Source organism: Suillus discolor (assembly GCF_016758755.1).
Source record: "Suillus discolor strain FC423 chromosome Unknown F5147scaffold_10, whole genome shotgun sequence".
Lineage (NCBI taxonomy): Eukaryota > Fungi > Basidiomycota > Agaricomycetes > Boletales > Suillaceae > Suillus > Suillus discolor.
In genome coordinates this window covers 652707-679281 of record NW_024541257.1, presented here as the reverse complement: position 1 = coordinate 679281, position 26575 = coordinate 652707, and the positions used below count along the sequence as shown (strand labels likewise).

Below are 26575 nucleotides of genomic sequence, written 5' to 3'. Positions count from 1 at the left end.
GCAGAATGATTGCGCAACCTATCTGAGCCAGATCATCTGTGCCATCATTAAGGATGTTGTCTGCCAGGCCTCAGTAGCAGTCCGCCCTAAGCTTTTTTTGATTTTTGGTGACCCAATTCAGATTGCTCTGTTCGATGGAAGCCCAATCATCAACGACATACTGCTGGAACAGTCTTCCACCACGAAAGATGTTGTTGTTATCGATATGGATGGGGCAGGGGTGAAGATGGAAGGCATAGTATAACAGCTGGGTCACTTCTTTTGAACGTGTACGTCCGCCTTGAGGGATGTTGAGAGGTATTCCAAGGTGCCAGCCTTCCTCACCAGAAGGAAAGAGAAGTACATAGTGAAGGGTCAAGTATGCATGGCTGAGCTGACTGATGCGTCGCAGCTGACCACCTTGAAGTCGCAAGACAATATCTCGTTTGTCAGATACCTCCTCAGATCCATCTCCAGGAATGATCACAGCAATTTCATCAGCAGTGGGAAGATTATATCTTCAACCATCTGTGCCCTGCTGAAAATGAACGCGTGCACAAACTTCTGTGTGCTGCTCTGGAGGCTTCTCACTCATAACTTGATAGGCCTGCTTATAAAGAGCCGCATAGGGATGATTTCGATAGATCATATCATGGAGGTCTCTGAGAATATGATGATCAAGACTTTCATTTCCTGGTCGGTTGGTGCGGATGTCGGTGGCACGTTCGGGATCATAAATGTAGATTTGAGTGTATGAAGCCTGAATACCTTCAGGGGGAATCAGGCTGCCCATAAGGTGGTGAAGAGATCCATGGATACGAAAAGCATTTGGGCCAGAGCCTTGAAGGGCCCTATCCTCGATGGTGATGCCTACGGATGTGAATGCAAGAGCACTGTTGTACTGGCGAATCTTGGAGACAAATGTTCTGTCTCCATATGCCTGTTGCAGCTCAAGTGGCCATGCTGGAAAGGGAGGAAGGTCGACTTTTCCCTCCAAGCAGCACGTACCAAACTGTGGATTTCGTGCGGATGATTTCGTGAGTCTTTCACATGCAAAATGCATGGCATGGCAGTTGGGGCACTCTACATCAAGAGGACCAAGAGTGTGGCAATTGATGGGCTCTGCATATGGTCGAGCTCCATCTGGGATAGGGACATTTTGGACGGGTGCCTGGTTGATATATTCATCATCCTCTGCATCGCGCTGCTGGCGATGTTCTTGCTCTTGAGTTCTTCTTCTTTCCTCATCATCTTCATGGTGCTGCTGAGAAGCAGGATTATCATATTTGCGCAATGCCTCTTCAAGACACTCCTGTTGCTCACGATTCCTCTGCTCCTGGCGATGTTGTCTGTTACAGTCATCTGCAACATCTACAAGAGCCCCTGCTCTGCCAGACTCCCAACACGGCAGCATGCCGCCAGCACTTAGAAAGACAGCGGTCTGGACCGCTGTGACACCGCCCCTGGCCTAGAAGGCCTTGTACCTGACCCATGGAGGCTGTACGCCTCATGGTCACCCTAGATCGGCACATGTTGATTGTTGCCGCATCATGAAGCCTCATGAAGATCCGGAGCGCCCTTGGCGCCTCACGCTTGATCAGAGGCTATGCCTCATGTATCTTATCTGTCCTCATGGTTGACCGCATGGTCTCTTATCATAGATCCCAGATATACTATTAGATACAGACTGAGCCTGAACCCTTGTATATTCACCTATATAAGCAGACAGATTAAAGTACTTAGACCTTACTTTAATCTACTTGGTTTTCCCTTGAAACCTGTTCGACTAAGCCTCCCAGCTTAGCTGTCTAGACTGCACTTCTAAGTCGCTCCCTGCGCCTTAGCCGTATCCGCTAGCCCTGTATCTCGACAAATGCTGTCTTACCGAGATAACCGGAGGAACCCTTGATGTTCTGTCAAGTCGCCGAACACCCTTAGCCTCGGTGGGCTTATTTGAGCTGTCGCTAAGAAGACCTATCCAAGTCCATAACATTGTCCCTCTTCTGCCTGTTGACCTGCTCGCTGAATATCCTGAGCCTGTCTATCAGCCCGCTCAGCTTCCTCCTGCTGTATGCGATGAACCTCCTGATCTTGTCTATTACGCCTCTCAGCTTCCTGCTGCTGCAAGTAAAAGGCCTCCAAGTTTTCTTGAGCTTGTCTATGAATACGTTCAGCTTCCTGCTGCTGGAATTGCTGCTGGATCTGCTGTCGATGAAATTCCTCCTGTGCTTGTCTCTGAAGCAAATCATTTCTAATCTGTTCCTCCTCCAAATGATGCTGAAACTGAACATTAAATTGATGATAATTATGTTCAGGAGGCGGAGGTGGTATAGGATTGGGTGGAAAGTAATGGAGGGGATTTTCAAAGTTGTGAGGACCAACTGCACCCTCATAGTGAATAGGGCCATATACAGGAGCAGGGGCAGGAGCAAGGGGGGCAGGAGCAAGAACAGGAGGAGCGAGTTCATTAGGAATGCGAGGCACCTGTGGAGGCTGCATTCCAGCTGCCATGAGCTCTGCCTGTGCCTGCTGTCTTATCTCATCTCTATCCTGTTGACGACAGAGATTACACTGACGACGTCTGTTGTTTCCAGCTGCATTCATTTGCTCATTCAAGCATGCATTATAATCAACAGGAGGAAGATAATGAGCACACTCCACATGTGCAATGGCATTTCATGGCAAGCCAGGATACCGCTCGACTGGTAGCGGTTGATATGGGAAGTGTGCAGGGGGTTGCCATGCAAAAGGTTGTTGAACAGGACCTGCTTGTGGCTCATTGGCTGGCATAAAATTCGGCTGTGGTATAACAGGCAAGGGTCTGTCCTGATTGTCATGAGCAGCATGGCGACAATTGCGCCTGGCAGGAGAAGTCATTTGAAGTCGATCAAGTCTATCGTGTTCTCGTTGTGACTGACGATCACGCTCGGGGGTTATCTGTTCATCTCTAAAAATGATGTAATGTGCAAATATGATTAGCATCATGTAGCAATATATATCAATAGTCAGTGACTCACTGAATAGGAATTTGAGCCATCTTTGTTATGTTATTCAAACAGTTGTTTAGCAAGTGCAAAATATTGAGTTGCCTAAACTCATTAATAAGTCAAAAATTTTATCATTGTTTTGATAAGAAATGACACCCACAAAAAGTGTTTTGCACTTTATTACACTTGGCTGCAGGGGAAGGCAATTTAACTCGAGAATTCTATTCAAAAGCAGCAGCCAAGTGTGTAATGATTTATGTAACCAAATTGTGTAACCAATGTAACCAAATTTCTATTATTGCTTTTGTTATGCTCGATGCCTTTCCCCCATGGTAGGAAAAGTGAGTTGTTTGTCCCTATTGTACCTGCAGTGCAGTAAGCGTGAGGATTACTGTCCACTATATCGCGTTTCGGACTCCATAGAATTTTTTCATCTTGAAATCTCAATTTAGAAGTATTTTTCACACATTCATGCCAGAAAACCACGCGAGTTTCCAAAAAGAGGTTTAAGCGAGCTAAGCGCTCCCATGTGGCCTTTAGTGAAATAGGTGAAAGCCATGTGAGCGCCCAACCATTCCTGCAACTGTTCTACTTTACTTCTTAGATGAGCTCACGCCCGTTGTGCCTTCAGCACAAATCGAAGGAGCGCTACGCGCTCCTTCAGGGGAGGAAAATGAGTGTTGTTCCTTTGGCTTCCTGGCCTCAGGCTGCATCCTAATAAATTGTGCATTTTGAATAATTTTGAAAATACATTTATGAGCAGTTCAAAAAAACTAAAGTACAATCTACCACCACATAAAGTACATAGTACATAGTAAGATCAGTCAGTTCTACATTCTTTGAGCAGGATTCTGACAAAATTACAAAATATATAACAGTATCATTGAATGTATTTATCTTTGCCTGTCGGAAAAAAGTTCCCAGGGTTTTAAGGCCTTGCAAGACATTTTAATGCTCTATTTGGAGGGTGTCCTTATAAGGGCTTTTAAACGGGCAAGATAATATTTTAATGCCTATTAAAAGGCACTTATAAGGGCCCTTTTGATGACCTTACATTGAGTTTTGCCTCGCCGTGCCTCAGAACGGCCTGTTAAAATGCCTTGTAAGGCCCTCTTAAGGTGCCAAGCCAAACTTGTAATCCGGCAGTATTACAATGGTACCTAACTTTTTTCCGACCCCTACTACCCATCTCCCAATTATCTCCTACATCCTCCCATCTCCCGTCTCCCGTCTCCCATCTCCCGTCTCCTGTCTCCCGTCTCCCGTTCCCATCTCCCGTCTCCCATTCTCCAGTTTTTGAGTCTCCCATTCTCCCATCTCCCATGTTCCCTGTTTCCCATTCCCAATTTTCTGTCCCCCCGTTCTCCAGTTTTTGAGTCTACAGTACATTGTCTTTGTTTCCTTATTATTTATTTTTTCACAACCTTTTGTCATTCATTTCCTGTCACTACATATATTCATTGTCCCCCTATCTGTATCATATGTTGTTCCATTTTCATTTTTATTATTTACTGCATGTACCATAAACAATTACAATAGGGAAAATACTTGTGTTGAGTAGTGCGCAGGCAGCGGCGATTGAGTCGGCGCTCAAAAAAACGTGACAATGCCACGCGAGTTTCCAAAAACAGGTTTAAGCGACGCAAACCACGCGAGCGCGCGACTCCTCCCGAAACCAAACCGTTCTCCCTTTCTTCTCAAGATTCTCCCTTTCTTCTTAAGATGTTTACATTGTACGACTCAAGCTTATGTTTTCCATTTTGCCACACTTTCTTCTCATTCAATCCGACTCGAATATTTTTTGAAACGTCTGTCTGTTCGTTGTATATACACGCAGATAGCAAAGTCTGATTAACCCTCGTCACTCTTGGTTTCAATCGATATGGGTACATTCTAATCTATCACGTTCTCGGCTCCCAGGTCAAGACTCGGTCACCTCGGGCTCCGATCCGACGAGTATGCAAGTATTTGACAGGAATGTCTGCAAACCAGAGATGTGCACGTGCTGATCGTTGTGCCAGAGATGGAGGTGCATGCGCGTAGCGATGATTGCAAGGACACAGACTTCCAAACTGTATTTTGGAGGTGTTGTCAGTATTAGGAATTCGCAACAGGAGTTGGAGGTGCGTACTCTTCAAACGAGTGAAATAAGGACTGGGTGTGCGTAACGTCAATAATGGCTCGATCACATTGAAGAATATTGCAAGATTTACGCACATCAGAAAACAGCACTGGTATGAGCATATTCGTGGCCGTGAGAACTTTCGGAACAATAACAATCACTGATGGGCATAGAAAGATGTGAAGTCCTCACTCACGGAGACCACATGCATAGTAGAATATGTTATGCTTTACCAGGATAGTGTACAGATGCCCCCTGGCTGTCCGCCAGCTCTGTATGACATGTATGAGTGTGAGGGAGAACAGTCCTGAGGAGAGCATCAGCCAGTGCGTATATGTAATTCATATTTCCAGTTCCCAGCGACATACCCAATTGAAATATAAGCAAAAGAACAAACGACATGTAATACCAGATACCGCCCAAGCTCCAGGAACAGCCTGTAATGCCTGGGATCACGCTGGTCGCCACTATGCCAGAGGAGTGAATATGTGTGAATAGTAATGGGGAAGGCCCATGAGAGCACGAACCATGTGAGATGGCTATTGCTTTAAAACGAAGACCGGCGGAAATTGCAGTAACAGCCTGGCTGATGAATCAACAACGTTTGGGTGTAGTCAGGGCATGGAACTCACAAAAGAGGTGGTCAGCATGGCTACGCGTAAGACCCGATTGTTATTCCAAAGCGCACATGTTTTGAGCACAAAAATGCCTGAAGGAATGGGATCAGAAGCACGTGCGTGTCGCAGGAGAAGGACAGATACATTCGGAGCAAATGAGTGATATCAATCCAGCACCTGTCAGAGAAAAGAGTGGCGCTTAGCTGGGAATTGGACAAGTATCGTGCACGTACATGTGTAAATATTGATTAGCTGCCTGCATTTCTGACGAAGTCATACAGTTACTAAGCACCACTCATCAGTGGGTAAATCCAACTGCATGCTCACATACATTGGGGTTCTCGTCCGGTGAGAAGGTTACTGAAGCATAGCATTTTAGTTCATCATTTGGGGCATGTGTGTTCGTTTGGAATGAACGCACTATATAGGCCTATAGTCGTGGAGAAAAGGGGGGCATATCGTGCAAATATATACATGACTTTTACCCTAGTCCAGCGCGACTGACGCAGGAATGTCCACTTTGAACAACATATTATCAATATGACAGGCGAGGCGTATCGCGGAACAACTGCATTGCTCACCTCTTCATGAAGACAACAAACATAATCATAGGTCTGGATAAACAGGTTTAGCTTGACGGACAGGAATAGATTGAGACCTACCCAAAATGTAGCCTGGGCCACTGAGTCGTCAAGTTAGAACGAGGGCGAAGTAAATAAGACCACACGCACTGCGTATGTACTGGTAGTCGCACATGATATGGGTATCTGTTATCGTTTCGCCCTGGTATTAAGAAAGCGACGCACCGCGAAGTAATGCAGACCCCAGGCAGCTGCAATTTGGACATCGTTAGCCGAAGGCTTCATCTGCTTTGGATTGAGAGGTAGTAGAATGAACGGGTTTTGCACACATCACGCTACTGTTTTGTCTCTTATGAATGAGCTAGACACCTGCGGAGATGTAAATGAGAACACAATTCCTTGGATTAGCTCAATGATGATGGCGATGCAGCGTTTCACTGGTCGATTTGTGTAAAGTCGACTGTGCAGGTTGATAAAAAGGTACGGTTGCCGTCCTTGGCCAGTACTGAAACCATACCCATAAGTACTAGTATCACCTAGCAAGGGCGCCGTACTATATAATTAGTTTTGATCAATATAAAGTTGAAACGTGTGCTCATTATTGTCTGGGTCCTTCATTCTTGCTTTCGAGAGGCTTGAAGTTTGAAACACCCCGGCCATCGGTATACATGGCAGTCCTTGAAACACTTAAGAGATCCAGGGACTTACGTTTCTACAAAGAAATTTTGATGATCAACCCGGCCGTTTCCGACGTACGCTTCAGTTGAAGTTTGAACGCGCATGATCATGGGTAAAAGCAGACTGAAACTCGCCATCCTTAAACCCTTTACCAACACCATCACGATTCACCAGAACAGAGCGTCCCTGGAATCTCGACACAAACATCTCAGTCGGCCCTCCCCTCCAGCACGACGAGAGAGCGGAATGTGAACAGTTGGAACAGTGCTGAGTGCTAGTCACTGCCAGACTCCAGTGACAAAGATGTATATGTATGGCATATTCAGGCTATGCTCGAAAGTTGGCCTTGAAGACCTATTTTCCATTCACAGTGTGAGTTTGACTTTCAATAGAGAGTCGAGACCACTTTAGCTGAACCTCCCACTCGCAGGTCGCAAATGAAAAGTCGTTAACGAACTTATTTTTCAATTAATGTCATCGTGTGTTTCGGTCACAAGTTGTTTAGTACGCATGCGTGCCAATCGATAATCAGTAAAATTATTCACTAGTTAGATACTCTCACGGAGTCATTCGATATTCCGGAAGAACAATTTAACCATGATCACATTGTTTGTTAGCCCCCACAATTCTTGACTTGAGGCATAATAGTCTCGCTTCGTAAGATCGAGTCACCGGGTTTAGGTTTAGCGGTCTAAAGTGTAGACGGACATCATGAGTTCGTCACTAATGTAGCGCTACGCGGGTATCAGACGTGTCAGGAAATAAAGACTTGCTGAAAGTGTGTTGTCTTTGAATTCAAGTTTGCATAAAGTGGTGGTCTGTACCTGTCAGGTCGTCTTCTCATACTGTGTTATGCATGTTGTGTCTAAACGAAGAAGTAGCGACAGGAACCATGACACAGTAGTACCAACTTGAAGTACTTACAGTTCTGTAGATAAACTTGAGAATCTTAGTCTAGAAACTGCTCTAAAGGAACGACTCTATACCCATCCTGACGCTCATACCCTGCAATTATCCAGATTGAAGACCATGAGATCCTCTGCGCCAATCTTCACTAGTTGGTCCATGGCATTCGCAATGTTCTTCTTCTCAACCATACTACTGATCGCAACCCAACCTTCCTCTTCGAGAGGACTGATGGTGGGTGCTCTTCTTCCAGGCGTAATAGCTGCTGCCTGAGATATCGATTGCCTGGGAATGTTATATTCGCAGATAACATATTTCGCAGCAGCTAGGACTCCGGCTATCCGGCTTGCCATGAGATCGATCAGAGGTGCATGATGGGCACGATGGGGAGCGTTTGATTTTATGAGTACTGCCTCTGTTTGAAGTACTGTCGAAATGGCGTGCAGACCGGCTGCTCGCATCGTATCTCCAGATTCTAAATTATTGTTAGATCTTTCTAGGCCTGGCCTGGGACGATAACATACCAACAAGATCGACTATTCAATGACCAAGATGTGAGCATCAACGCAATCTGTCATTCTAACGTGCGACTCACCTATACCATCCGCGAGTCCAAGAGCACAGGCTGCTTCTACACTCCCGCCTACATACTGGATCTTGGTTTTGTTATCACCAGTGAGGTTCAATCGCTCATCGATCTCAGCAAAATACGCCCCCGCGATGACATCAAAACTTGTAACCACGCGTTTTCCAGCAAGATCATCGACCGATTTGAATGGCCCATTTTCTGGAGTTTGCACTTGCAAAGCGCATTTTCCGAACCCCAGCCGGTGAATCTCCGTTATCTGCTCTTGCATTCCAGCCTCGATGATGACATCGTGGCCCGTTATGCCAAGGTCAACGTCTCCATTTGCGACAAATGATGGTATGTCTGCTGCTGGAAGGAATACGCTGCATCAGGGTCAGATTCGGTTAGATATAGGATCGGAACCAGAATTTTACAGGGCCATAGGGTGATTCATCACTAGGCAGACGTCAAGCCTGTTGTGTCTCCGGAATTGGATGTCGGCGCCTGTAGGTTGGTTTGCAAATCACTCAGAGATTAAAGGAGGAACACACCGGAGAGTAACTCGAGACATTTCTCGTGCAGCCGTCCTAGGGTGGGTTAGTACTACTGACGAACTGTAATCAAGATGAATTTGACCTTTTTTTGGAATTGCGAACAGCAGTCGGCCATCAAGCAGGTCCTTGTCTGATTTTTTGTCAGCTAGAATGATATCCAGTGCGCAGAAGACTACTTACTCATATTGAGCTGTACCAAGCTGCAAGATCTGCGATCGTATGAGTCAAGTTTACGCAAACAACCCCGCTTTACCAAAAGCAGCGGGTAGTATTGTGGGAAAATATAATTAAACTGTACTTACGCGGCCTGCCAGACTGGACCTGACCGTCTCTATTAACTCTTGACCACCAACTCAAGCTTGCCCACTTTCTAAATGACCATACCTGACATGGACTCAGTCGCTCATCCTCAGGAGAGGCGGTTCAACCCTTACACAGAAAATGGTGGTACAATCCTTGCTATTGCCGGTGCAGATTTCAGTGTTATTGCTGGCGACACACGACAGAGCGAAGGATATTCAATTCAAACGCGATATGCACCAAAGGTATTTCGATTGTACGCGTGTCGTTACTTACTATTTTGTCTCCTTGTCTAACTTTTTCTTTCAAGAACCGATCGTGCAGTGCTGGCTGTGAATGGGTTCGCAGCAGATGGCAATATGTTTGTGAAGAAAGTGAAGCAACGTCTGGAGGTTCGTCATTCCTTGATGCGATTTCGCTGTATATACTTAAGGGGCTACGTAGTGGTACCGTCACGCTCATGCGAAAGATATGCCCCTACGGGCAATAGCAAGATTAATTCAAACGATGCTTTATGGGCGTCGCTTCTTTCCCTACTATGTATATAACATTTTGGGTGGCGTCGAGGAGGATGGTCTGTTCATCTTCATGCTCCACCTTAATTTATTCAAGAAGTTTCTCAGGCACTGGCGCCGTGTATTCGTTCGACCCCGTGGGCTCGTATGAACGAGAGGCCTGCCGTGCTGCAGGTGCTGCTCAGTCATTAGTCCAGCCATTCCTGGACAACCAGGTGAGTACTCACTATCCTCCCCATCCTTACGTCGCCCGTGCATTTTGTCTGACGTTGAAACTCCTAGATTTACTTCAAGAATCAACAAGCTGCGCAGGGGACCTCGCATCCGGCGCATCTACCGCTAGAGACCGTCTTGTCGATAGTAATTGACTCATTCACGAGCGCGACTGAGCGCCACATTGAAGTGAGCCCCATATTCTGGTCGTGTAATTTCATCTAACATGGTGCAGGTCGGTGACGGTCTTGAAATCTTCATCGCACTCGCCAAAGGACGTACTCTGCAGGGTATGGAAAGCATCCGGGGTCTGCAAGAGTTAACCGTGGCGGAAGATGGCGAACGCCTGTTTGTTATGAGGAGGGATTTGAAGAAAGATTAAATCGCTTGTATTCTATATAACTTTTCCTAGCTGAATGCATTTTGTTATTGTCTTGACATCAACAGTGAAGGTGCATACATTCTTTGAGTATGTAAAGAATGTAAACAGAAACACCGAGTTGCTGTACTGATTATAAAACCTATGCAGCTAATTCCGCAATTAGTACGTGTAAGAATTTTGCATGACAACATGCCACGACCGCCTGATGATCTGATCTGCACGGTCGGGCACTGCAAGCAATTAGGTGGGACGTCAAGCACTGCAGCATGGTGGCAATCATCGTCGGAAAATTGGCGCTCAATGACATGCTGAAGCTTGTTGGTTTCATGTGAGACTGGACGGAGATGAAGACTTACGGTGAACTTGTGGTGAACTAAAGTTACCAAACACAGAGTCTCAGAGAAACCCGCATTATTTCCACATGGAACCGTCTCCCAGCCTGAGTGTCGGGGATTCTAAAATTATTTAAATAGTATGAAGATTCGAAACAAAGACTGATACCAAACACGAACAAACAGACTGCTGGACCTCTCACCCCGACAGCTATCGTCGTTCCCAACGTTCCCTCTCCCTCGTGGTTGTCCCGTAGTCTTTTTCCTCTGCCCTTCATACCCCGAAAAAATATCAAACGCTGGCATAAAACATTTGAATTCTATAGACATCCTTGATGATGATATTCACTTCCTTACTTTTGCTGCTCGCAACCTCTGCCTATGGCCAGACCGTTTACGATGCAGCCCATAATGTCACCGCCATCACTGGCACCTGGAGCTCTGGCAGCCAGAATGTCGTCACTGGATCCGTGAGTCGTACATTTTGATTACAGTCGACTTTTTCGGCTCAAGTTGCTGTGGTGTCAAGGGCTTTGCTACGCCATCTCAAGAGTCGTTTACATACCCAAGCACAACAGGGATGTCATATTCTTTGTGAGTATCGATCGTGTTCCCAGCCTCAAAGTCTGACTTGGATCGAATCATAGCACGGACGATGGGTACTACGAGATCGCGCGGTATCGTATGACCAGCAATGGTTTGCCTTTTGTGCTGTATCCTGTTTCATGCCGCTAAAGCACTCCTCACAGGCACCGTACCAACCTGCATCACAGGCGTTATGAACTGGTGTCACGGTACATACGTGCTCGCCTCCAATGGCTCCATCGTTATGACGCCATTCGGCGACGGCTACCAACAAATACAAGATCCTTGTGCCGCCATCTCCAACTTCATAGAGATCTATAACTACGTTGAGCTTTACGTCCTCTGGAACATATATCAAGATCCGGTCAAGGGGTATACTCTTCAGCTGTACCAGTACGATGGCACACCTTTGCCACCTCAATACCTCATCAGCACTTCACCCAACATGCTCCCAACTCAGGCCCTCCGTAATGTCAGCAAAACCACCAGTACTACCGTCCAAAATGCAGCGGTCGTCAACGCCAATGCTGGGGAGCGCAGATGGGAGGCAGCGGGCATGACAGGCCTGCTTACGGTGATTTCAGGTCTTGGACTGGCTTCTCTACTATTGTAGAATGGGACATGATCACTATACCTCCGCGCCATCGTCGTATTTTTTATACCTATAACACACGCTTTTTTGCATTGGACCTTTGGACACATACCTACCTGCCTCGTCATGGATCCTTTTGTCGATGCAATATGGATACCCTGTGATCGACTGCAGCAGACGCTCGTTTGATATGCGTTCTAGTCCTTTGTTTAGTATTACATCCGCCGGCTTGGATAATGAAGACACTTACACGTCACAGGAAGAGCATAGTGTGCACGTGAACATGCATGTTGTGCTGGACAACACGGGCGCCACAACTTTGTATGGCTTACATAAAATGTCAGCTCCACATTTAAATTGCTCCGCAACTTCCTGCTGCGGTTGCCTTTGCCAAAACTAGTTGAGGCTCCCCGTTACTTTCCCTCCCTGTCCCCCTGTTGCTGCTCCCATTAATGATACTCCGTTTTGCTCCGGGCTTCGCGCAGGAATGGGTCCCCCGCTGTAACACCATGTTTAGCAGCTCCAACCAGGGACTCCAAACATTCTCGCTCGGTGCATATGAAAGTCACCGACCCAATTCCGGCCAGCGCATGTCAACGCAGAGAAACCCTCATCGACATTTCACAGGCTCCGTTGCGCCGGACAGACGTGGTGGCCACATCAAAAAAAATTCTATAACATTTTACACACGTCAAACATTCCCCCCGCTCAAAGACTAAGACACCGTACGCCAGATGGCAGGTCATTGTCGGGTCTAATTTGAAAGTTCGATACGTGGTGAACTGGCATTATGGGAATCAAAAAAATCTATTTGCCGCTTTGATGGTAGGTACATCCACGACGAACAACAAGCCAATCCATCCAGCTGGCCAGACCTTGAGCGAGTCTAAACTCAGGATCTTATCATAGGCTCAGTGGCAGTACATGGAACCCTCACTCGCAAAGACATCTGATATCGAAGGTTGATAAACGTTTTTGAATTTGGGGTAGGGACTATAATTCTTGCCTGAACTGGCTGTGCGCTGGTCCGGACGACAGCGTTTCGCTCGGTGTGTTTGTGTGTTGATCACTAGACCTTGCCAACTCCGCTTACTGCGGCCGCCGGCGATCCTTTTTCAAGGCTCTCCTCGGGCTGTCGAATTTACCGGAGGGCTAGTTGAATCTGAAGTTAGTCTAGAGCTCACCTTTATCTCGTTATCGTACGGCTACGGTGGCGGTACGTGCATCGTTGGTAGTAATATCAATATTTGATGGAGGAGGCCTGGACAGTTGCCTGTCCTGGTTGTTTTATATCCTGGGCTGTATATTTCTCGAGGCGCATATCCTGCAGATCCCGCTTAGCAGCTCTACTTTCGGAAAAGCTTCCCGGCACTGTTTGCTCAAAACAGTTCGCTCGGGGCGTTCTTTGCAAAGAGAAGTTGCCAAACGAAGCTCCGGCGGATCTAACACCCAATATTCTGTGGGTGACTGAAAATATTAATTAAATATACATACTTCCATGCCGAAGGCCAGTCCAGCTGGCCGCGGAGCGTGTCTAAACTCACCACTTTCTGTGTTGAGCCCAGCTCGGTGGCAGTACATGGATTACTGGCAGCGATATCGAAAATGCATGCACGTTCTCCCATTTGTAGAAGGAAGTACGGGAGGTTTCCTGTCCTGGTTGTGCGATACTGCGGCCACACGAGAATTGCAGATTGCGTGAGGGACCGGGGATATCGAATTACAAATATAGACGAAATGAAGTCGATGAAACAACTTAGTTCGGTACTGATGCACTCACGGTGAACGGGCCAAAACGTAGTACATGTTTGCCAATTGTATGGTTGTTTATCGTGCGGTTCATAGATGAGGCATCATTCGGATGGTGCGGTGGTTTGAGGCGAGCCGTCAGAGGCGGACAGTCGAATGAGCTTATAGTGCCACGGGAAGCAACGTTTGTTCCTAGCGATCGCCGATGCGAGTAAGTCCGCGCTGGTCTGACAAGTGGACTTTTCTCTCGAATCATGAGATTGTCATATGAGAGAAACTGCTTCGGATGTCCCCAAAAGTAGTGATCATTCGCATTGCCACTACTGGTGAATAGCGTGGCAGGCCGAGAGCGGCGTGATGGCCTAAATTACGGTGAATACGATGACAGCAACAAATTGAAGTATACGTTATCATCGGAGTCATTGTTTAACGTTGGGGGTGAAGCCTTGTACGCTGACTTGGAAAGTGTGATCCATAATAAAGGGCTTGATTGATTTTGAAATCTAGTGAGAGACCCTAAATGTGTAAAACAGATTGGTTTGCCAACTCAACTGAGCTACTGGCGAGGAGGCTCACAGAGATAAGTGAGGCTCGATAAGCCTGGGCCTAGAGACAATAGCTGCATTGGATGGCAGAAGATGAGTTCGAAGCAAGGAGCGTTAAGTAGCCGTAGCAGAATAGCCGCCCAATTTCAAGATCGGAACCGGAACATGACTGATACAAATAAATATGGGAAAGGAGTCACACGCCCGTAAATTGGCGATTACTCCAAGAAGTCGTTTATTTAAATTCTCGTGCCTCTTAAGTCTTCCCTTGTCGCCATTTCCCCTCACAGGCCCCACAATACGCGCAACATATCCTTCTACCGTCATATCCATCGATTTTCTTTGTGCCATTAGACCTTATTTTTCATTGCTGTTAAGCTCAGATCATCGTTCATTTCTACAACACCTTTCCATGACATCAGGTCTCATCAAATCTCTATCTCCTGCAACAACTACGGCGTCGCTTTCACGCTCCTCCAAAGTTACATCACAACATGAGCGCGTACCTCTAGCTTGGGGTTTGCCACCATCTCGGCAATTACCAGATGAATACCAGATAACAGCACCCCAGACAGCTTCCGGCTCGGATCTTGACCAGGACGTCTCACGGCAACTTATTACAAGCAACAATGAGCACGCACCTCTCCCAGAAAGCGGTGGTGTCTCCATGTCACCAGCAATGATGTTCTTATCTGCGTTTAATCCCTCCGCAATCCCACAATCCCCGGATGCAGAAGGTGAAATCATTCGTGGCTATGTTCTTGGACCAATCATAGGTTATGGGGGTTTTTCCGTGATCAGACGTGCCTCATCCCCTTCCGGAGGTGTTGTCGCTGTCAAAATTGTCCGTCGCACCGATTTGGAGAAACAGACAGATCCTTCTTTAGCTAGAAGGCGACTCAATCACGAGGCCCAGATATGGGCTTCTCTATGTCACGAGCACACCTTACCCCTCTTCTTTTCCGAACACACTCCCTACGCCGACTTCTTCTTCTCTCTTCTTTGTCCCGCGGGATCACTATATGATATACTTTTAAGAGACGGTCGTCCCGCTCTCCCTCACGATGACGCCGGCATGATGTTTCGACAAATTGTACGAGGCGTACGCTACCTGCACGAAGTCGCAGGCTATGTACACAGGGATATCAAACTTGAGAACGTTCTTGTAGACGAGATGGGTATATGTAGAATTTGCGATTTCGGCATGACTCGCAAAATCGGCGAAGTTGACGGTGATGAACCCCTATCCGATGCAGACAATCACCCTGATAATCACTCTGGCACTCATCGTCACCGTTCCACTTCTAATAGACCTGCAAAATCCAACACATCTTTGCACCTCTCAATTTTACGACACCATCGTCCTAGGCGTCATCGTACATCAACTCCTATCGGCGAAAACCCTCCGCCTGTCCATCCATCACATGTTTTCCAGCAAGGGTCTTTACCATACGCATCACCTGAGCTTCTTCAACCCAAACCTTCACGGTTCAAAGGTGCTAATCCAGCTCAGGACATATGGGCCCTGGGTGTTCTGCTTTATGCGCTTTTGACCGGCCGTCTCCCATTTTTCGACTCATTCGAGCCACGACTCCAGATGAAAATTTTGCACGGTGAGAATATAATATCGTGATCTCCGGCTTGCTAATGCACTTTTTTTACAGGTGTCTATGATATGCCTTCTGGTATCAGTCGTGGGGCCGAGCATGTTCTCAAAGGTTGTTTGGAGCGTAGTGTCCGCACCCGGTGGACGATTGCGACAGTGGATGAGATGGCTTGGGGTGTTGGGCTTGACGACGATGACGACGACGACACATCTCCTGTAACAGACAAGGATAAATTTAAGTTAGTAGATTATCCCAGTCGTCGATCTCCCTCATTATCCAAGTCGCGCTCGCGCCCTTGCGCACGGCGTGATAACAAGCCGAGCCCACCTCACACCGAAGAAGCACCCCCAAGGCTGTCCAACCGTTCCCTCTCCCGTGCCTCTGTCTCAACTGCAAGTTCGCTCTCAACACGATGTACAAGTCGCAGTATCTCCCGCCCACCAGTCGTTCGTTATCCAATGTCTCCCACATACGATGAACTCAGTCATTCAGTGGTGAGCGCCTCGACGTCTCTCTCTGTGCCGCCTCTTGACATTGGTGGCCCTGCTCTTCTTACCTCGCCAGGGCCATCACCTGAGCGTGGCCGGAGACCGAAGAAGGCGGGATTTTTACCCCCGCCTCGGTGTACATCATCATTAGCGACGTCTTCCCGTCAATCAGAATACGCTCCAGAATCTCGAGATCTGGACGCTGATGTAGACGTGTTGGGCGGTACTGCTCACTGGACGTCTACTCTAGGCATCAACGCTGTAGCAGGGCCTACTGCCCGCCGTAGTGGTATGACCACTGCGATCGAGCGTTTGAAAGCCATTCAGGACGCACTGCCGCCGCAGGAGCACAAAAGGGCCGAGAGCACACCTCCGGCGTCAGGTGCTTGGCTACGGAGATCGCGGCTTCGTATCAAGGAAGATCCTTCTTCCTATCGTGCAGCCGAAGTTCACGGAGCGGGCGGGTTTCTTAGAGACTCCAGCACCACTCCCATCCCAATCACGCCCAAAGGCGGTACCCGAAGCCGGAGTGTAGGGCATGACACCCGTCACGCCTATGGCCGCACTCACTAGTTGTATCCCCACTCTTCCCCCAAAATTGCAATCTATCTTCTGGGGACCATCAGATTTGTAAGTTGCTGAAACAATTGCTATTTATCTTGCTTTTTCTCTGGGTTTGGGCTCATAGATGTATTTTGTATTCAATCCTGAGGACTTCCAGTACATACGATTTCCTTGTCTGTTTTTGTTCCCGTTATGTTCTGCAATTAGTGTTTGAGATACTTGATGGCAAAATTTATATTACGCATGCCTTACTTACCAGAATTGTACTACTTGTCTTATCCTCAGGAAATCTCGAACCTCATTCACAATACCTGTCTGTGTGGAACAAATGCGTGATGCGACTAGCAATAATACACAGATAAAGAGCACAGTGGTTAAGTAGTGAGTTCCATCGGGGCATGACCGCTAGCTGTAACTATCACGTCGTCCGCTGCTACTTTCTGAGCCTGACGCTCAGCAGCCTTGGCCTGCAGTGCCCTTACATCGTCTTGCAATTTGACCTGAAGAGGAATTTAGCCGAACCCAGAATCAGTGATACCGGGACGCACTATTTTAGCCTCTAGTTCTGCTTTGTCAAACCCCTCATATATTCTTTTTGATGACAAAGGTTTTTTGCTGTCTAATGAGTGCTGTACCTGAGAATGATCTGACGGAGATAGTAAGCGGCGTTCTTACCAAAAGCTGCATGCCTGAAGACTTCTTCCATTAACTCGTGGTTTCTCCGATATCTCGCAATTGCTAGCGTCCGTGTCGATAGCATTTCAGATTCATCTGCACAAATGATCAATGCGAATAATGGTCATCTGAGCAAACAAAGCAATCGAACCTGCGGATTCGTCATCATCTAGCCGTGGAGGACCAGGCCGTTGCTGAACCAATAACCAACACATCAGATAAATGTTTCTCCGATAATAGGGTATACTCACGCCCACCCCTACTCCCCCACTCCCATCTCTCGTCCGTTCACGCTCCCTCCTCCTTTCTAGGGCCTCCATGTTACTGTTCTGCTGTGTTATCATCGCCTGCGGGTTCATTCCAACTTGGGGCATACCGCCTTGATGCGGACCTGCGGGATGTGGGAAGACCTTTTGGCCCGCTCTATCGCCCATGACATATATAGGAGGGTCGGTAATTTGTCGTAGTGGGTAGTGCCTGACGGGATTGTTCAAGAGAGATGGGACGATCTCTGGAGTGCGGGAGATGTATACGTGGATGCAGATGTAAGGGTGGATGTGGATGTGGATGTGGGTGTAGATGCGGTGAAGTTGCAGACATATCGGACAACGTCGATGGGTGGTGAGAAGGCAAAAATGATGGTATGGTGATGCAGGGACTTACGGATGGGGGGTACGCGGGAGTAGTGGACTAGCACTAGTTGAGGATGGCCGCCTTTGTGAAGGCGGTAGCGTCGGCGCATACGCCATGCTGCTGTGTCTTGGGAGTTGGGTATGAAGCCGTATTTGACTTCTGCGACTTCGAGTTCCTAGAGAAAGGTTAAACTGATTTATGTATTACATAAAGGGGCTGATACGCACTCGTGTACCACGTTGGACAGCCATAGTGTATCGATTTTCTTGGTCTTGCCATCGGATACCGTCGTTCAGAGATTGAGCAGGATTTGGCATAAACAAGAGGTATATTTGACCCTCTGCACGCGTCGTAGAAGTAATCAAACGTTAGTCAGAGACTCAGGTCTTTGGTACTATTCATACCTTGTGGCTTATCGATAAAAGTCCATGTGTAGGGTTGGGTTTGAGAGGTTTGGATGGCACGAAATAGCATGTTGGCCGCATTTTCTAGGGAGACATTTGGGTGAAGACCAAAGTCTTCTGGATATTTGAGTATGGGAGTCTCTTGTTGTGTTTGCTGGAACGCCATTCTGGTCACGGTTTGTTGAGCTATTTCTTGCCGAGGCGTTGTTTGGTTTTAAAGCTGTTGGCAAACAAACGGTCACGTGTGGGCTAAGCTTATTGTGCGACTCCGACTGTTTCTGTGAATACACCGATGCCATCAAGTTGATCGATGGTGTTCAAAGCGTGCATTCCCATTGCAGTCGCTCTGGATCAAGGTAATGGCACTTTCTGCCGCCACGCGATGTATTCGTTCATTCCAAAGAGGTTGAGCTTCTACGGTAGTAACAACAACGGGACCCCGAAAAAACAACAACAACTACGTACTACTATACTAGTACTTGAGGTAGTTGTAGACAAGTTGTAGGTCGCTCCAAGGTCTTCGCATTTCAACTGACGATGATGTATCAAACTTTGAGCTCAAGGAGCTTCATAATTCGGTGGCCAGTACAATGACTCGGAGCGCACGCGGCGAGTTTCCGAACCAATCTTTGTGTTTCAGTCATCAACCTATGTAAGTTATACATAGTAATTAGGTGCGTTCTGCGTTTGTTATGTAGTTTGATCAAAGACTGAAACGTTGAACAATGTATGTGCCTTGGAATAGAGCACGACTATTGAAACTACTGCCTTAGGCATCGGAGGTGCAACTGTATCTTTCATCAAGTTGCTCCCTGGCCACCAGCCAGTACATCCTGTGAATGAGTCATGATAGTGAAACACTACAACAAGCTAAGTTCAAACTCGAATAACATGATCCCTAGTATTTTCACTGCCATATTGATGGGCTCACAGCTCGTTCATAAAAGCTAAGAAGGCGCATGATGCGTGTGTGTGAAATACATTTTCTGACCTCTAGATGGAGTATTCGACTAACGATATCGCAACAGCGAGGAGTCTGCAGGTCACCACGGTGCGTCTCCCTGTCGATATGGGGGCGAATCATAATTAACAAGTCATGTACCATCAGTACATATACAGTGCGTACTATCTGAACCTCATATTCTTTGTCCTAACACAGTTCAGCGTCGATAGCCACATTCTGGGTAGGCTTATTCCGACCTATTTACGTCCGCTGTCAAACCCGCTTGTCTAGACCTATGATTATGCATGTTCACTTCATGAGGAGGTAACACCCTTGTTCCATTTCACACCTCGGTTTTGATACCCACAATATGGTGTGCAAAGTGGACATTTTTGCTTCGATCACACTGGACCAAAATGAAAGGCCTGTATATTGCCACACGATACCTCCCCTTTATCATGCTCGCCATGGATCTATATAGTGTGTTGCACTCCAGCTCACATCGCCACGATAATGAATTAACACTTAGTTTTTAGGGAGCTTTACCCTGAATGAGAACACAAGTGTATGTGATGCGGTGAGAGTCAATGGAAACAAACAACTCACTGACTTTGCCAGGAATGTTTGGTGTTGGTTCATATTAGCTCAGGTATGTGCACAGTGCATTCATGTATGGACGTCCTTGCCGAAGGCTACTACTTTCCCCTCACAGGTCTTTGCACAGTATTATCCGTTTTCTCCGGATGTATATCTCGTTCCCCCAAATTATATGTGTGGTTCTGATCCGATTCATCCAGGTTTTTTCATCCTCAGAACATATGTGCTCTGGAACAAAAATAGAATCTTGCTCGCAGCCATGCTGTCCACTTTTTTCGTGAGTTTTTAATCCACTCATCCCACCCAAGCTAGTGGTAGACGCATCAGCCAGACTTTTCTCGGAGCATCCTTCGGCATTGTCTTCGCCACTGTCGTCCCCGCAGCATGTACGCACTCTCATCTTCCCTCTGGCGTTCCACAACTACTGGAACATTCTGGTCATTTTCACAGATCCGACTAGCGCGATCCCAGGCATCACAGGGTGTTATGAGACCAGTTCCTGGTACTTTATGCCATTTCTTCTCTTTTCCGTGTTCCAATTGGGTGGGTGACCAGGAGCATATATATGTACAAACACGTGCTGATAGATATTTTCCCTAGGACTGATGATACTCACGCTCATACGCGCTATACAGAGCTGGCAGAGATCCCCAGGCCCTCTGTACGTTGTCCTGGTAAAGCATAACATATTTTATTATGCATGCGGTCTTCGTAAGTTAACACCCGTACGCATCGTTTTCCGCACTCATCCATGATCATTCTCTTTCCTGAAGTGTTCTCGGTAACGAATATCTTTATGTCGCTGCTCCTCCAGGTGCGTGAATCTATTGGATGCCTTTTTTAACCGAGTCGTTGATGTTCTGCACCCCAGGCCTCTTACCGCACCATGTTGTATGAGTATGTACCTCCATGTCTTGCTGCGTGTTCCTACTAACAATACCCGAAACGTACACCCATGTGTAGTTTTGAGTTCACAATCATTGCGATCCTTACCACGCGCATGCACCTCCATCTCTGGCGGATAAACCAACATGAAAACGGCTTTGGCGCCTCCGTGGGTATCCTGATGTCTGACATGTCAACTGTGGTTTCCATGGCATGACGTTTTATCTTGTGGTTTATTCGGTGTTGTTTGTGGAGCGAGGGTTGGACCGTACAAGATGACTGGTGGGGGTGGGTTTGGTAGAGTTCGTTACGTGCCTAACTTATAGATGAGTCTATCGCAGGGTGGAGCATTTGAATGACCTTGGTCTATTTAACACATGTAGTTTCCACTGCAAGCGGTGGCGCACTCAGGATCCAGAACTCGAGTGTGCTGGAGCCAGAATCAGTGAGCCGATCAGTTCTTGATATTGTAACTTTTGGATGAAGACCAAAGTCTTCTGGGCATTAGAGTATGGGAGCATTTGCTGAACCGCCATTCTGGTCACGGTTTACTGTTTCTTGCCGAGGCATTGTTTGGTTTTATGTAAAGCTATCAGCAAACAAACAGTCACGTGTGGACTGCGTCTATCTCTATCATTACACATTGTTGACTGATTCCCGCTTCGATCGCTCTCAACCAAGGTAAAGGCTCTTGTTGTCGTCACACGATATATCTGTTCATTTAAAGGGATAGGGCCTTCAAGGTAGTCCTAACGGGTTGTAGAAATTGGGACATCGAAAAAACGACGACCGAGTAAGTACTAGTACTCGAGGGCAGTTGATATATCTCAAATTAGAGCTCTGAAAGTTCCTTTAGGTTCCTCCGAGGTCTTCGCATTTCAAGTGGCTATAATGTATCAAACTTTGAGCTTCAGAAGCTTCATAAATCAGGGGCCAGTACAACGAGTGTGCGCGGCGAGTTTCCGAATCAATCTTTGTGCTTCACTTGATCAAACCTGTGTAAGTTATATATAGCTATTAGGTGCGTTCCGCGTCTATTATGTAGTTTAACTAAAGACCGAACAATGTATGTGCCTCGGACTAGAGTATGACTGATCGAAACTACATACTACTTCAGGCATCAGAGGTGCAACTGTATCTTCTATCAATTCGCTCCCCGGCCGGTGTATCGAGTGAATCATGACGGTGAAACGACCACAGCAAGCTAAGTTGGAACTCAAATGATATGATCATTGATCACAAGTATTTACCCTGCCACCTTGATGGGTTCACAGCTCATTTATAAGAGCTGAGAAGGCGTATGATGCGTGTGTGAAACACATTTCCTTTAGATGGAGTATTCGACTAACGATATCGCAGCAGCGAGGAGCTTGCAGTTCACTACGGTGTGTCTCCTTTGTCGATATGAGGACAAATCATAATTGACAAGTCATGTATCATCAGTACATATATAGTGCGTACTGTCTGAACCTCATATTTTTCGTCCTATTAATAGAGCTCAGTGTCGATGGCTACATTCTGGGTGAGCTTATTCTAATCTATTCACGTCCGCTGTCAAACTCGCTTATCTAGACCTATGATTATGCATGTTCACTTCATGAAGAGGTAACATACGTATTTCATGACACACTCGGTTTTGATACTCACAATATGCTGTGCAAAGTGGTCATTTTTGCTTCGATCGCACTGGACCAAAGTGAAAGGCCTGTATATTGTCACACGATACCTCCCCTTTATCATGCTCGCCATGAATCTATGTAGTGTGTTCTGCTCCAGCATACATCTCCCCGATGATGAATTAACACTTGTTCTTAGTGAGCTTTACCCCGAATGAGAACCCAGGTGTATGTGATGCGGCGGAGAGTTAATGTGAACGAATGACTTACTCCATAACTTTGCCAGAAATGCGGGGCGTTGGATCGTATAAGTTCAGGTACGTGGTATATCCATCTATGCACATCCTTGCTGAGGATACCCCACAGGGTTCGGCATGCTATTAGCCGTTTGCTCCGAGTGTATCTCTCCTGCCTCCTTGAGATATGTATGTTCCTGATCCGATTCATCCAGGCTTTTTCATCCTCAGAACATATGCGCTCTGGAACAAAAATAGAATTTTGCTCATAGCCGTGCTATCTACCTGTTTCGTGAGTTCCCAATCCACTCACTATACCCAAGCTAGTGGTAGATGCATCACCCAGACTTTTCTCGTAGTATCCCTCAGCATTGCCGTCGACGCTACGGTCGCCGTAACATGTACGCACTCTCACCTACTCTTCGGTGTTCCACGACCAATGAAACATTCTATTTACTTTCACAGATGCGACTAGCGCGATCCCGGGAATTATGGGGTGCTACTGGAGTTCGACCAGTTATTGGCTCTTCATACCTTTTCTTTTCTTTTGCATTTTCGAACTGGGTGGGTAACTGGGAGCATGCATACGTACAAAGATGCGCTGATATGTGTTCTCCCCAGAACTCATGATACTCACGCTCATACGCGCCATACAGAACTGGCGGACAAACCCAAGCCATCTGTACGTTATCCTGGTGAACCATAACATATCCTATTATGCATGCGGTTTTTGTGAGTTAGCACTCGTACGCGCTGTTTTTCCGTACTCATTCATGATCATTCTCTTTCCTGAAGTGTTCTCTGTAACGAACGTCTTCACATCACTGCTCCTCAAGGTGCGCGAATCTATTAAATGTCTTTTATGATCGAGCCGTTGATGTTCCGCGCCACAGTATTCCTACCACACCATGTTTTACAAGTATGAGCTTCCAATCCTGCTGTGTATTCCTGCTAATAATACCCGAAACGCACGTGGGTACAGTTTCCAGTTCATGATCCTTGCTATCCTCGCCACGCGCATGCATCTCCATCTCTGGCAGACGGACCGACATCCACACGGCTCTAGTACCCTCGCGAGCATTCCAATGTCCGAGATGCCATCTGTAAATTCTACGGTGTGATGTCTTATCCTGTGGCGTATTGGGTATCGTTCGTGGAGCGACGCTTTGTCCGTACAAGGTGATCTGCGGAGGTGGGCTTGGTAGAGTTGGTTACGTTCTTAACTTATAGGATGAGTCTGTCGAAGGGTGGGAGGAACATTTGTATGCCTTCGTCTATTTAAAAAAACAATTCGGGCTTACTACTCCCGGCTTTCTATCGCACCAGCGCAAGCCAAGGAACCAACTCTTAAGCACAAGTTTGAAGGACACGGGAAGGAGAACTCGAATTTCGTCTTCTTGTACGACAACATCCGCATTATGAGCAGTTCGTTGGACGACACGATGTGCAAGTGGGATGGAAACAACGGCCCGACTTGTTGTGTAGGAACCATCGGAAGGCAATGGTGGATGCATATATACACGGCAGCAAAATTGCGTGTGAAAGGGATGACGACGGAAGCGTTCAGCGGCAGAACAGCAACGGAGAGATGAAGACAAGGGTTTCGACGGGCCATAGCAGGTCTGTGCAGTAGCTCTCGTGATCTCCGAGTGGGTGATTGTAATATAACCAAGGAACCACTGGAAGTATAGTGCGGTATATCATCGTCAGAGGCCTCATATAGGTACAAGATCGGTCAATAAACTGATATAAAAAATGAATCCTAAAGAGGTAGACCCAGCCAAAGCCAACGCTCCGAACCAAGCAGCTTTTGTTTGACCCAAGTCTACACCATTGCGCAAGACAATGTTATATGCATTTTGGGCCCCTCCCAACACATTTGAGTTGCAGTAGCAATTGTCATAGGTACTTGCAAACTCCAGCATCCCTGCCACAATTATCCAGATTGCATTGATGATTGCCACCAATTTCCCTCCCCATCTCAAAAGGTTCGATACTACCTTCGTGAGACTGAGAGTGGTGGATGAGAAAGAATCACTGGGTCTGTCTGAGCGCGAGGATGCGTAGTGCGACAAGGTGCTCGACATAACGAGCATCGCCCATACTATCGTTGCAAGTGTGCCATAGATGAGAAAACCGAGAGATCTACAACCAAGGCCCTGTCGTGTGCCGCTAATCAACAACCAGATAATTATAACCGCATATAAAATGATACTCACTATAGTCGGAATAAAATATACAACTAATACCGCAGATCCAGTTGTAGCCCATTGCAAAGCTAGGGGCAGCAGCGAGGCCACGAACATGCGAAAGAACATCCCTGTGGCCCAGGGGCTTCGTACCACGTGTTGCGGAAGTTTGCAGTAAGCATCGACTTCTGATGCATTGCCTCTCCTGTTGCCGGGTTCAATAAAGCTCTTCCTATTCGTATTTATCCATGTGGCATCAATCATGACCGGCCTGTGTATCCTGGCGTTGTTGGAGGCTATTCGAAAAGCATTGTAGATGTCTTCCGCCGACCGAGACCATGAAATGGCTCTGGCATAGTTATAGACGGGCGGAGTCAACATTTCGTCAGGAGACGAAGGACTTTCTCTATTGGTATCAATGGATACTGCTCGTCTTTCTGAAAGATCCGACGCCTTTACAACAACTCCATGATTGGTGGTTACAAATGCCATTGCATCCGCGTTTTCCATGGCCTTTCTAACGCGTGCATAATCGCACTTCGGGGACAGTTGCAGCCAACCTATAACGATTGGGATAAGCCACAACCACACCGATCCCGTCGCTTGACCAATGTTGGAATTGAGCTCGGAGGGAATGTCAGATAGCGAGCTGGCGACCGTCAGTAGGTAGGCGATGACAACCCACGCAATGGATGTCACAGATGCGATGGACCAGGTATGAGTGTAGTCGAGAAAATCGGCAATGGTCGGCCACCAGTCATCATTCTGTGGCAGAATAACGAGAGAGCTCAGCAGCGAGTCCTCGTTTGTTATTCTCAGCGGACTTTGTTGAAGGCTTATAAGGATACGGACAGCGTCATTAGTGTTAGGGAAGAATAGGTCTTCGAACTGGCGACTGATCCAGTTGGCGTTGAGAATGGTGAGAATCATCGAGTAACCAGCGAGAACCGGTGATCCGACTGTGAGTATGGCAGACATGAGATTGTCAACTCTATGTCTTGCACCGAAGGGCAGCTGAGAAATGAGTGCAAGGTAAGGTAATAACCAGGTGCCGAACTGTTGCGACACGTTTGCCCAGATGGGACTCTGTGTTCCAGAGCTGCACTGTGAGAGACACGTATGATACGTGAATCCAACTGCGTTCATAATGTCCGACGATAGGACATTTCCGCCATTAACGCTCACCAATCCAGATGGATCGGTCCTATTGTTCGCATCATTTCTGAAATTGATGAAGCAATCGGTAATATTGATGTTGCTGGCATATGCCCCTTTGAGAAATGGGAGTAGCAGTAAGAAAAATCGAATCTCTGAGCGAATGGTGAGCATAGATCATTATGAGCCATCGAACTCACTATTTGAACCACGCATGGGCAAAGTTGACAATGAGGTGAAGTGCACTTAGGAAGGAAGTTCTTATGTAGATTTATCAGTGCGTCTTTGATAGCCACTCGGAAGTGCCGAGGACACTGTGCTCTTATTAGGGATTTCCTCGCCAAGAAACTGTTCTGTGCCGCTATCTATGCCATACAT

The 26575-nt window shown here is 47.0% G+C and overlaps 9 protein-coding genes across 9 annotated transcripts; 5 read left to right on the top strand and 4 right to left on the bottom strand.

Annotated features, from left to right (window-relative positions):
- Positions 1 to 4707: 4707 nt before the first annotated feature.
- F5147DRAFT_23648 (uncharacterized protein) lies at positions 4708 to 6687 on the bottom strand. Its single transcript, XM_041428759.1, has 15 exons — positions 6512 to 6687; positions 6437 to 6446; positions 6368 to 6387; positions 6287 to 6319; positions 6127 to 6223; positions 6037 to 6065; positions 5939 to 5969; positions 5850 to 5882; positions 5721 to 5797; positions 5616 to 5670; positions 5457 to 5555; positions 5285 to 5395; positions 5184 to 5227; positions 5098 to 5120; positions 4708 to 5038 (listed from the first exon to the last, which is right to left on the bottom strand). Exons 1-15 carry the CDS (start codon positions 6569 to 6571, stop codon positions 4888 to 4890), a joined length of 873 nt encoding a protein of 290 aa, XP_041296460.1. The 5' UTR covers positions 6572 to 6687; the 3' UTR covers positions 4708 to 4887.
- Positions 6688 to 7752: 1065 nt separating this feature from the next.
- F5147DRAFT_679132 (uncharacterized protein) lies at positions 7753 to 9212 on the bottom strand. The gene is made up of 7 exons (XM_041436233.1): positions 9173 to 9212; positions 9075 to 9122; positions 8990 to 9025; positions 8873 to 8942; positions 8466 to 8821; positions 8395 to 8406; positions 7753 to 8345 (listed from the first exon to the last, which is right to left on the bottom strand). Exons 1-7 carry the CDS (start codon positions 9174 to 9176, stop codon positions 7963 to 7965), a joined length of 909 nt encoding a protein of 302 aa, XP_041296459.1. The 5' UTR covers positions 9177 to 9212; the 3' UTR covers positions 7753 to 7962.
- A 69-nt stretch (positions 9213 to 9281) lies between these two features.
- F5147DRAFT_679129 (nucleophile aminohydrolase) lies at positions 9282 to 10467 on the top strand. Its single transcript, XM_041436232.1, has 6 exons — positions 9282 to 9548; positions 9603 to 9684; positions 9737 to 9866; positions 9916 to 10022; positions 10090 to 10209; positions 10256 to 10467. Exons 1-6 carry the CDS (start codon positions 9367 to 9369, stop codon positions 10400 to 10402), a joined length of 768 nt encoding a protein of 255 aa, XP_041296458.1. The 5' UTR covers positions 9282 to 9366; the 3' UTR covers positions 10403 to 10467.
- Positions 10468 to 10904: 437 nt separating this feature from the next.
- Positions 10905 to 12148, top strand: F5147DRAFT_23486 (chaperone for protein-folding within the ER, fungal-domain-containing protein). Its single transcript, XM_041428756.1, has 4 exons — positions 10905 to 11204; positions 11264 to 11328; positions 11382 to 11431; positions 11484 to 12148. The coding sequence occupies exons 1-4, from the start codon at positions 11070 to 11072 to the stop codon at positions 11930 to 11932; spliced, it is 699 nt and encodes a 232-aa protein (XP_041296457.1). The 5' UTR covers positions 10905 to 11069; the 3' UTR covers positions 11933 to 12148.
- Positions 12149 to 14467: 2319 nt separating this feature from the next.
- F5147DRAFT_679110 (kinase-like domain-containing protein) lies at positions 14468 to 17174 on the top strand. The gene is made up of 2 exons (XM_041436231.1): positions 14468 to 15818; positions 15870 to 17174. Exons 1-2 carry the CDS (start codon positions 14618 to 14620, stop codon positions 16871 to 16873), a joined length of 2205 nt encoding a protein of 734 aa, XP_041296456.1. The 5' UTR covers positions 14468 to 14617; the 3' UTR covers positions 16874 to 17174.
- F5147DRAFT_679107 (uncharacterized protein) lies at positions 17175 to 18787 on the bottom strand. Its single transcript, XM_041436230.1, has 8 exons — positions 18577 to 18787; positions 18400 to 18512; positions 18203 to 18347; positions 17791 to 18050; positions 17691 to 17733; positions 17540 to 17635; positions 17413 to 17483; positions 17175 to 17364 (listed from the first exon to the last, which is right to left on the bottom strand). The coding sequence occupies exons 1-8, from the start codon at positions 18740 to 18742 to the stop codon at positions 17239 to 17241; spliced, it is 1020 nt and encodes a 339-aa protein (XP_041296455.1). The 5' UTR covers positions 18743 to 18787; the 3' UTR covers positions 17175 to 17238.
- Positions 18788 to 20070: 1283 nt separating this feature from the next.
- F5147DRAFT_834708 (uncharacterized protein) lies at positions 20071 to 21527 on the top strand (the record flags this gene model as incomplete). Its single annotated transcript, XM_041443926.1, has 9 exons — positions 20071 to 20084; positions 20138 to 20168; positions 20232 to 20393; positions 20448 to 20502; positions 20567 to 20659; positions 20717 to 20827; positions 20890 to 20930; positions 20988 to 21013; positions 21080 to 21527. 9 exons carry the CDS (start codon positions 20071 to 20073, stop codon positions 21216 to 21218), a joined length of 672 nt encoding a protein of 223 aa, XP_041296454.1. The 3' UTR covers positions 21219 to 21527.
- Positions 21528 to 22246: 719 nt separating this feature from the next.
- Positions 22247 to 24176, top strand: F5147DRAFT_23403 (uncharacterized protein). Its single transcript, XM_041428750.1, has 16 exons — positions 22247 to 22308; positions 22364 to 22386; positions 22445 to 22454; positions 22504 to 22523; positions 22574 to 22606; positions 22665 to 22761; positions 22817 to 22845; positions 22904 to 22934; positions 22984 to 23016; positions 23069 to 23145; positions 23200 to 23254; positions 23319 to 23417; positions 23475 to 23585; positions 23649 to 23689; positions 23747 to 23772; positions 23836 to 24176. Exons 1-16 carry the CDS (start codon positions 22302 to 22304, stop codon positions 23972 to 23974), a joined length of 831 nt encoding a protein of 276 aa, XP_041296453.1. The 5' UTR covers positions 22247 to 22301; the 3' UTR covers positions 23975 to 24176.
- Positions 24177 to 24506: 330 nt separating this feature from the next.
- F5147DRAFT_786912 (uncharacterized protein) lies at positions 24507 to 26575 on the bottom strand (the record flags this gene model as incomplete). The annotated part of the gene is made up of 3 exons (XM_041442944.1): positions 24507 to 25012; positions 25073 to 26264; positions 26511 to 26575. 3 exons carry the CDS (start codon positions 26573 to 26575, stop codon positions 24569 to 24571), a joined length of 1701 nt encoding a protein of 566 aa, XP_041296452.1. The 3' UTR covers positions 24507 to 24568.

Excerpts from the sequence above, each read along its gene's own strand:
- F5147DRAFT_23486 (XM_041428756.1), top strand. The coding sequence starts at position 11,070 with ATGATGATATTCACTTCCTTACTTTTGCTGCTCGCAACCTCTGCCTAT. Across the intron at positions 11,205-11,263 it reads AGAATGTCGTCACTGGATCC|GGCTTTGCTACGCCATCTCA; the intron begins GTGAGTCGTACA and ends TGTGGTGTCAAG. Across the intron at positions 11,329-11,381 it reads ACAGGGATGTCATATTCTTT|CACGGACGATGGGTACTACG; the intron begins GTGAGTATCGAT and ends ATCGAATCATAG.
- F5147DRAFT_679129 (XM_041436232.1), top strand. The coding sequence starts at position 9,367 with ATGACCATACCTGACATGGACTCAGTCGCTCATCCTCAGGAGAGGCGG. Across the intron at positions 10,023-10,089 it reads AGCCATTCCTGGACAACCAG|ATTTACTTCAAGAATCAACA; the intron begins GTGAGTACTCAC and ends TGAAACTCCTAG. Across the intron at positions 10,210-10,255 it reads CGACTGAGCGCCACATTGAA|GTCGGTGACGGTCTTGAAAT; the intron begins GTGAGCCCCATA and ends AACATGGTGCAG.
- F5147DRAFT_679132 (XM_041436233.1), bottom strand. Across the intron at positions 9,026-9,074 it reads GTTCGCAATTCCAAAAAAAG|GACGGCTGCACGAGAAATGT; the intron begins GTCAAATTCATC and ends AACCCACCCTAG. Across the intron at positions 8,822-8,872 it reads ATGAATCACCCTATGGCCCT|CGTATTCCTTCCAGCAGCAG; the intron begins GTAAAATTCTGG and ends ACCCTGATGCAG.
- F5147DRAFT_679107 (XM_041436230.1), bottom strand. The coding sequence starts at position 18,742 with ATGGCGTTCCAGCAAACACAACAAGAGACTCCCATACTCAAATATCCA. Across the intron at positions 17,484-17,539 it reads CTTCAGGCATGCAGCTTTTG|ACAGCAAAAAACCTTTGTCA; the intron begins GTAAGAACGCCG and ends AGCACTCATTAG. Across the intron at positions 17,365-17,412 it reads CAGAACTAGAGGCTAAAATA|GTCAAATTGCAAGACGATGT; the intron begins GTGCGTCCCGGT and ends ATTCCTCTTCAG.
- F5147DRAFT_23403 (XM_041428750.1), top strand. Across the intron at positions 22,607-22,664 it reads CATGTTCACTTCATGAAGAG|TGGTCATTTTTGCTTCGATC; the intron begins GTAACATACGTA and ends TGCTGTGCAAAG. Across the intron at positions 23,255-23,318 it reads CGCTACGGTCGCCGTAACAT|ATGCGACTAGCGCGATCCCG; the intron begins GTACGCACTCTC and ends TTACTTTCACAG.
- F5147DRAFT_679110 (XM_041436231.1), top strand. The coding sequence starts at position 14,618 with ATGACATCAGGTCTCATCAAATCTCTATCTCCTGCAACAACTACGGCG. Across the intron at positions 15,819-15,869 it reads CCAGATGAAAATTTTGCACG|GTGTCTATGATATGCCTTCT; the intron begins GTGAGAATATAA and ends CTTTTTTTACAG.
- F5147DRAFT_23648 (XM_041428759.1), bottom strand. The coding sequence starts at position 6,571 with ATGAAGCCTTCGGCTAACGATGTCCAAATTGCAGCTGCCTGGGGTCTG. Across the intron at positions 5,396-5,456 it reads TTTGCTTATATTTCAATTGG|GACTGTTCTCCCTCACACTC; the intron begins GTATGTCGCTGG and ends TGCTCTCCTCAG. Across the intron at positions 5,121-5,183 it reads TACCAGTGCTGTTTTCTGAT|TCCTTATTTCACTCGTTTGA; the intron begins GTGCGTAAATCT and ends ACGCACACCCAG.